General features: G+C 53.7%; 1 protein-coding gene across 1 annotated transcript; it reads right to left on the bottom strand.

Moving 5' to 3' along the window:
* Positions 1-5,582: 5,582 nt before the first annotated feature.
* Positions 5,583-6,545, bottom strand: LOC310890587 (olfactory receptor 14C36-like; the record flags this gene model as incomplete). The annotated part of the gene is made up of 1 exon (XM_083852905.1): positions 5,583-6,545. The coding sequence occupies one exon, from the start codon at positions 6,543-6,545 to the stop codon at positions 5,583-5,585; it is 963 nt and encodes a 320-aa protein (XP_083709031.1).
* Between the last annotated feature and the right edge of the window lie 2,055 nt (positions 6,546-8,600).

The following is an 8,600-nucleotide window of genomic DNA, read 5'->3' as shown; positions in this document are numbered from 1 at the left end:
GCTGCTCTGTGCCTGGGCCAGGCCTCTTGTGCTGGCCTGGGGAGCGGGGCTGGCCCTGCGGGGCACAGGCACTCTGTGCTGGGGATGTCCCAGGCAGGAGAGTAGGGCTCCTGCAGCTTCACGGCCCTCCATCTCCTGAGCCATGGCTGGCCCCAGCCCGGGGGCTGCTGGGGAGGCCCAGAGCCGCCTTTGTGCCAGCAGCTGCGGTGCCTTGCGAGGGGCTGGGGCTGTGCTGGCCGTGCCCAGAGCCCTGCAGCAGCCTGCGGTGGGCACTGGCCTGGGGCCAGCCCAGCCTGGGCTGCTGGGCTGGGGAGAGGTCCGGGAGGTGGGGAGAGGTGGGCAGGGGCTGGGCTGGGCTGGGCAGTGCCCGGCAGAGGGCACCAGCAGCGTCAGGGAGCGGTGGCAGCATGCAGGGGAGGGCTCCCAGCAGGGCTTGGTGCTGCAGAGCCAGGGCTGGGGAAGGGAGCCCAGAGCTGCAGGGGCAGGGGACACGAGGCTGCTCGGGGCCCTTGCTGGCCTGGGCAGAGCACGAAGGGGGCCCAGGGCATTCGTCCCCTCACCGCAGCCTGCCACGACCTGCACGGCGCTCACGCAGCGTCCAGGGCCAGGCTCTGCCCCGTGGTGCGCAGGGAGAGGGCAAAGCCTCTCTGAAGAAGAGGCTGAAACTGAAAAAGGTCCCTCCGCTGCCCCGTGGTGTGACAGGGCCAGGGTGGGACAGGTTACCTTTATTTGATGTAGTTCTTGTGTAATTTGCATTGGTGATGGCACAAAAAGAGAGTTCCTTCACCAGTGATGTACATCCTTCTTCATGTTAGGACACAACTCAACTTCCTTCACTCTGCTTTGTCTCACGGATGAACTGGATTAGGTCTCCTTGATTACTCTGAGGCACAGTGCAATGCTTTTTGCCTTCTGACACTCCAGCACAATATGTGTGACTTTCCCTTACTCTGCGCATTGACCTGACGGGTCATTTCACATTTTTCACTTTCATATTCCTAGTTGGAAGGGGATGATTCCCCAAAGTGGGGCAAGCTGATGGGCTCTGCCTCAGCCATTTGAAGCGTGCTATACTTGAGTTTTTCAGCCTGAGTTTGCTAAAGATTACCAAGGAATTTAAACGAGTGTTCATGTATCTAGTAGGAATAAGGGAAGTCATAGTCATAAGTGTGTCATAGGAAAAAGGGAAAGTATCATGGGTTTCCAAAGGCCATTTCAAATCTAGGTCAGTGCCAAGAATGCACTGTAGATGGGTTTGCCTTTGAAAGGGTTTCGTGTGCTGGGCTGGGCTGCAGTTACAGGGACAAAGACCACTGCTGGCAGCAGAGTTGCCCTGGGAACTCCACCTGGCTCCACCTGATTTTCCCAAAGGGCTCCGGACTCCTGCAGGTCTTTTCTGACATCTGCCGGTCCATTGAAGTGCCTCAAACACAACGGGGCCACAGGAGGTTTTCCCTGGTTGCTTATGGTCAGACAGCAAAGCCCTGTCTCAATACCCAGTAATTTTTTTAGTACTTAACTAATAAAGCAACTACTCATCAGCTCAAATGATTCAATCCCTTCTGTTTAATGTCTCACATGAAGTATAATTTCTGTGATGAAGACATGTGAATTTCCATGGTCTATATTTATCGCAGGAGAAGAAATACTGGTTTCCACCTGTACTTGTGTTGACAGCACTTTGTCTATCATGGTGTGTTCCCTCATCTTCCAGGAAGAAAACCTGACTTGATTACACAGACCCTGCTGAATGTCCCCTTTCCAGCTGCCTGTCTGGACCTATGCACTTCCAATGGGTCTCCTGCTTTGCCCTCCCCTTACTCTTTGATCATTCAGACCGCTCTCATCCACCCAGTTGCTGCTTTGAGTTTCAGTGAGTTCCAGCTCGCCCATCTCTCAGCAGTCTGTCTAATGGTTTCCTTAGCAAGAAACTCATCTGAGAATCATGAGAATTTCTCATTGAATTAGTATGAAATGGATTAGTATTAACACAATTATTTTAAATTTCCTATTACTCAGTGTAAAATAGATCATGTACAGTCATCCTTACGGGAATGTAAACGTCACTGGAGGCAACAAAATGAGGAACTTGAACGTTATTTTTTTTTTTTTAAATTGCAGCATGATTTCCTGTTGCTTGTTTTTAAATAGGAAAAAACGTGCTCTTCCTACCTAAGCAGGTCTCCAAAGGAGAAACCCTAGTCCAATATCTATAGGAAAATGATGCTCCAAACTGAAATGCAACAAAATTCAGCCTTTAAAATGAGGAAAGATTTCTACTAGATGCTCTTTGAAATCTTCCTCCTTAACTACACCATGAAAGCTCTCCAATTAGCTGAACAAGTCTTGAAGACATGAAGAAAACTATGGGAGAGATATGGCTCCTTAGGAGATTATGTGTTTTAATGAGTTCCACGGTGTATTTTAGTGCTGAGTCAATGAAACCTGGGTACTGAGAGGAGAATGATGCAACTGCTTGAGAAAGTAAAGTCAGAAGGAAAAGTTGAAGTGACTTGGAGTATTAATGGGCCCCACTGAGGGCTGTTCCTAACAAAGCCTCCCCAGGGACTTGTTAGGGCAGATCATTGGAGGCCATGATTCCAGACAGGCAAAGCGCTGTGCTGAGAGAAGTCTTGGTTGGTTTTGGTGAAGCAGAAGGGCCAAGGCCTGACCCCAGCCCCTGGGAGGGGAGATCCTGCACCCCCCCGTCTGGCTCAGGGCTCTTCTTGGGGTCTGTATGATGTGGTGGGCAGTGTGATGCCACGAGAAGAACTTCATTAGCACACCTCCCCACCCCTGCACAGGGTATCAAGGAAGCAGTGAGGCCCCATTGCAATGACTCTATCTCGTCTCCTCAGAAGCTCTAGCCAAAGGGACAAAAACGTCAGGGCTGTTGGGGCCTTCCATTCTTGCCAGCACCCTCTGTCTTCTCCTCTGCAGGCTTTCCTATGCTGTTCCACACTTTGCCCTATTTCCTTGAAGTCTGCAGACACCCATCTCTGTCCACCACCTTGCTCTCATGCAGAACTTTCCATCATTTCACCAAAGTCTTGTCAACCCTCACCAGCTGTTCCTTGAAACACAAAGCTTGGGTCTGATCATAGATACTCACCAGCATCTCCCAAGGCCTGGGCCTGCTGCTGGCCTTGCACCTTCTTGGCTAGAAGCAGCCAAGCCTTGTGCCTCCTGCTGTCCAGTCCTGGACTCAAGCAGAAGGGACAGGACAACCCCTGTGCGGGCCTTCTTTCTGTCTGGGTCCTCCTGGGGATGGAGGCAGAGGGGATCCCACAGGCAGCATGCCAAGCAGGGGCCTTCTGCTGGCCTAGCAGGGCCACTGGCAGATGTCAGCCCCAAAGTGCACATCCCAGGGAGAAGCCAAGGCTGACCTGCCACCTCCAGACACAAGGGACCTCACAGTCCCTTTGCGTGACACGTTCCTGCTGCTGCCCTATCAGCTGCAGAGACAGAAGTGACCTCCCCGTCACTGCCCCAGTCACATTCCTCCTGCTGGGGCAGGAGAGCCTGAGGCACAGCTGAGGTCGTCAGAGCATTCCCACCCATCTCCTCCTTGTGGCCCAAAAGCTGATCGGATCCATGGCCCCTCACATCCATCTCTGAATGCCATGGGACTGCACAGCAACCTCATGTTTCCTGCCTTGCTTCAAGGGAACAATAACCTAAAGTTAAGGGCTAGGAGAGGGCTTGAAGTTGAGGAGGTTAATGCACAGGAACTAGGGTTTGGATGTTAGTTGTTCATGTATGGCATTAGGGACTGCGGTGAACATTTCTGGGTGAGAGCTTAAGCAACAATTGAGTGGGAGGGTTTGGTGTTGGGCTTGGGGTGTCAGGTCTGTGGTTAGGGTATGTGCAAGCTCCTTGGTTTAGCATTTTGTTTAGGTCTGCAAGGATACTAGATTTTATTAGAGCATTTAAATGCTAGTGTTAAGGGCAGGGATCAGGGTGAGCAAGAGAGTAAAGGTAATGGAAATGGTGTTATGACTAATTTTGGCTTCAAGGGATATTGTGGTCAAAAATTAGAGCAGTGGATTCCTGTCAGGGTGTGGAGTGGCATTTAGATTTAGGTAGTAATGTTACAGGTTAGACAAGGGCCTCATATGACTGCTTTAAGTCTGCGTTATGGTGGGATCGACATTACCTGAGCATTCTTACCTCTCCAAAATCATTAGCTTCGGCTGGCCAAGCTCCTCTTCCCTCCCCCAGATCTCACATCTCTCCTGGCCAGGCTTCTCCTGACTTCCCCTTATCAGTCATCTTCTCAGGGGCAGCTTTCTGATGGCTTTCATGAACTCAGAGTATCTGTCTCACCTCTGTTGGCTACTCTGCTCCTGAGAAAGAAGCAGCTCCCAAGCCAGCACGGAGAAGGACACAAAGGCTGTAGGAGCACCCTGCACAATGTGCCCAGCAGCTCTGCACCACCACAAAAGCAGCCCTGAAGGATGAGTTCAGGCAAAAGCTGAAACCTCTGACATGACAACCCCAATCCAAGACCCCTTCCTCTATGGGGCTTACCCAATACTTAGGAAGAGAGGATCTCACAAACTGTGTGCAGAGCAGATGCATCTGGTGGCCTGTCATGGAGACCAGCAGATGTGAGCCTAAAGGCACAGATCCCAGCCAGGAGTCCAAGGATGACCTGTCAGCTGCTTCAGAAAAAAGTCACCTCACAGGCCACTTAACAGCCATTAGCTTCCTACTGGACTTGGAGCTTCTGAGGCACCACTGAGCTCCTAATACCATACCTACATAACACCCCCTTTTTGGCCCAGAATCTGCCCAGGTAGAAGTGATCTGGTTGTGACACTTCAAGCCCGTGGCACTGCTTCTGGGCTCCCAGCCTCTCTGACACACAGGAGCCAGTGCCGTGCCAGTTCTGGGAGGTGCTAGGGCAGGAGGGACCTTGCAGTCAAATCACTCGCCAGACTCCTTGGCTGGGGCTGCTGCGTGCCCTGGGGCTGCAGATCTCTCCTCTGCCTGCTCACAGCAGATTGAGCCCTTGAGCTGTGGTCAGTCCACCTTGGAGGAGCTCCCCCCTTAGGAGGGAAGTGCTGCAGCGCAGGCCGGCTGTGCCACTGCCGTGCCCACTGCCTGTCCCTGCCTGCAGTCCCAGCACAGCCCCACAGCAGCACTGGCACCAAGCTACAGGAGCAGCCGGGCCTGACCCCACCAGCAGGGCTCAGCACCAGAGGGGGGCAGTGGCAAGAGAGCAGCTTGTCATGCCCCAAGCGCTGGTGCTCCCTGGCCGTGCTGCTGGGATGGGACTCTTTTCCTCTGCAGCCCTGCACATGGCACTGCCCCTGCAGAGCCAGAGCAGCTCTCACAGGAAGGACGTCACACAAGGAAGGCAGTGCAGGCTCCTTTCCCTTATTTAAATTCACAGAGGGCCTGGCTCCTCATATACAGAATCTCTGAGATTGAATGAGATGAATCATATCATTTTAATGGGCAACTTTAGACGTATTAAAACAAAGAAAGTTCTGTAATGAAAACACTCATAAATAAACAAACACACACAAAAATAATTATATATATAATATTCGTTGTTCTTCTAGTCCTTGACATTACTAGTCATCTGCAGAGGTAGAATGGAAATGTATTGCTTCTGAAACACATCTACTCATTAATTTCCACAGTGCTTGCTTAAGCTCCTTGTTCCTCATGCTGTAGATGAGAGGGTTCACTGCTGGAGGCACCACCGAGTACAGAACTGCTAGCACCAGGTCCGGGGATGGGGAAGAGATGGAGGGGGGCTTCAGGTAGGCAACCATAGCAGTCCAGAGAAAGAGGGAGACCACGGCCAGGTGAGGGAGGCACGTGGAAAAGGCTTTGTGCCGGCCCTGCTCAGAGGGGATCTTCAGCACTGCCCTGAAGATCTGCACATAGGACACCACAATGAAGACAAAACAACCAAATCCTAAAGAAACACTAAACACAAGTGCCCCAACTTCCCTGAGGTAGGCATCTGAGCAGGAGAGCTTGAGGATCTGGGGGATTTCACAGAAGAACTGGTCCACAGCATTGCCTTGGCAGAGGGGCAGGGAAAAGGTAATGGCCGTGTGCAGGACAGAATAGAGGAATCCACTTCCCCAGGCAGCTGCTGCCATCTGGGCACAAGCTCTGCTGCCCACGAGGCTCCCGTAGTGCAGGGGCTTGCAGATGGCAACGTAGCGGTCGTAGGCCATGATGGTGAGAAGGGAATACTCTGCTCCAATGAAGAAGACAAAAATGAAGACCTGTGAAACACACCCTTGATAGGAGATGGCCCTGGTGTCCCAGAGGGCATTGGCCATGGCTTTGGGGAGAGTGGTGGAGATGCAGCCCAGGTCGAGGAGGGCGAGGTTGAGGAGGAAGAAGTACATGGGGGTGTGGAGGCGGTGGTCGCAGGCTACGGCGGTGAGGATGAGGCCGTTGCCCAGGAGGGCAGCCAGGTAGATGCCCAGGAAGAGCCCGAAGTGCAGGAGCTGCAGCTCCCGCGTGTCTGCGAATGCCAGCAGGAGGAACTCACTCACAGAGCTGCTGTTCGGCATTTGCTGTCTTTACACATCCTTTTCTGTTAAAGAGGAAAAGGCAGAAGAAAGTTCAATCAGATTTCTCTGATGAAAACCTATTCTGTCTCTTAGAGGATCCCCCAGCCTGAGCCTTTCTTTTTGCAGGAGAACCTTTCTGCAGCTCTCCTGCTTGAGCTGCGGCTGGTGCTGGCTGAGAGTGGCACTGGGAGCAGGGGCTGCTGTGGGCTCCAGAGGAGTCCTTCCTGCAGTGCAGCAGGAGGGAAGCAGGAACATGGGGGAAACTCAAGTTCAGTCCACTGATCAGGTCAATGAAATTTGCAGTGCTGTTTCAAACAACGCACCCCAATGCAGAACAGAGCTGCAGATGCCACTGCTGAACACTCCTAGTCTCAGCTGCCCTGTGTCACCCCTCTGTGAGCTGAAGGACCATCCCGCTCAGGTGTTTCCCTGAGAAGAAACTGGAGACAGCTCAGAGCAGAGAAGCCCCAGTCCAGGTGCAGCTGGGAAGAATCCTCACCTTGTCTGAGGGCTGTGAGCAAGATCTCAGCTCTTCCCTCCTATCCAAGGCTGCAGAGGCCTCACTCCATCTGCCCACAGACAGCCATCCAGCAGCACGGACATGGCCTTAACACAAAAGTGTCGTCTCCTTGGGGCACCTGCATAACACAAGGATGCCACGAGAGAGCTGCATCCCGCTGGAGAGCAGCCTGCAGACCAGGAGGATGCCCCACAGACAGAGCTAGATATCCACAAGCTGGGGTGTCCCAATATCCAGTCTGCATCCCCTGCAATTTCTGGAGGAGTCTTGGCCACTCCTATCTTGGCTGTCCAGGGGCAGCTGGGTTATGACACTTTGAGGGGCTTCTGCCAGACTTCCTCACCTCGCAGTGCCATCCAGCAGGACCCCCAAAGCCTACTGCATTGCCCACTGCCCTCCCAGGAACAAGACCCAGCAGGAGACCCTTCCAGGACGTGCAGCTGCATGGCCCTGCAGCCAGAGACGTACCTTGTCAAGGGCTGTGCAGATTTCTCCTGCAGGCAGCTCTCAGCATCCTCCCACTGCCAACAGCCTCCAAGCCCTCTCTCCTTCTCTCCTGTCCCCGTGCCAGCTGCGGTCAGAGCCCCCAGCCCTGCTGCGCTGTGCACAGGAGCTGCTCCTGGGCACAGCTGTCTCTCTGCACCAGGGCCCTCTTGCCACGAGCTCTCTCTGTCCCAGGAGCCCGGCCCAGCTCAGCACCAGACGCCCAGCCCAAGGCATTGGAATCCCCCCTCGGGGGGCTCTGCTGAGGAGCCCACGAACCTCAGGCACTGAGAGACAATTGAAGACATCTCTCCAGAAGTCCAAGTCAGAGGCAAGTTTCCTGCAGTGTCCCCCTGAGGGCCAGCACTGACACAGCCTCCCTTGGAGCTCGTTAGAGCAGAGCATTGGAGGCAGGGAGGACAAGGAGACAAAGGCAATGTGAAGGTGACCCTGATGTCACTTTTGCAAGCTGGATGAATTTCATCAAACACAAGGGTCAGGCCTTGACCCCTGGAACCCTGGAAGAGAGACCTGTTCCTGTCACACCTTGCTCAGGGCTCTTTCTGGGGCAGTAGGAGGTGGGGATGTGCATGGCCAAGTGCAGGAGAATGGGACGAGCCCTGCCTGGTTCATGGGTGGGGGCGAGGAGGCAATGAGGCCCTGGTGCTTTACCGAGAAGCTGTCTCCTCCTAGGCCTCAGTGGCAGAGACAACAGCCAGAGCCATGGACACAAAGCCCTGGGTCCTGTTGGGACTCTCAGCCTTGTCACAGCCCTTGCTGCTCTCCACACCAGGCTGTCCTAGGGACTTCCAGACCTGTACCTGTTTTCTTGCTGGCTCTAGACCCTTGTCTGTGTGGTATCTCACAGGATCTGAGCTGAGTGTGATAACTCAGATCTTCTTGGTGGCCATGCTCCTCGTAAGGCAGCTCTGTAGGGAGCTGGCCTGGTTCCTGGTGAGCAGCACCACTGCTCGTATGGCATCCCTCGTGGTGCCCAGGCCCTCCTCCTCCTGGGCACTGCTCACTCAGCAGGGTCCCAGTCTGCCCTGATG

This window comes from Anser anser, assembly GCF_964211835.1.
Source record: "Anser anser genome assembly, contig: HAP1_SCAFFOLD_32, whole genome shotgun sequence".
NCBI lineage: Eukaryota > Metazoa > Chordata > Aves > Anseriformes > Anatidae > Anser > Anser anser.
Note: the sequence above shows the minus strand (reverse complement) of the source record. Positions and strands in the feature narration are given on the sequence as shown.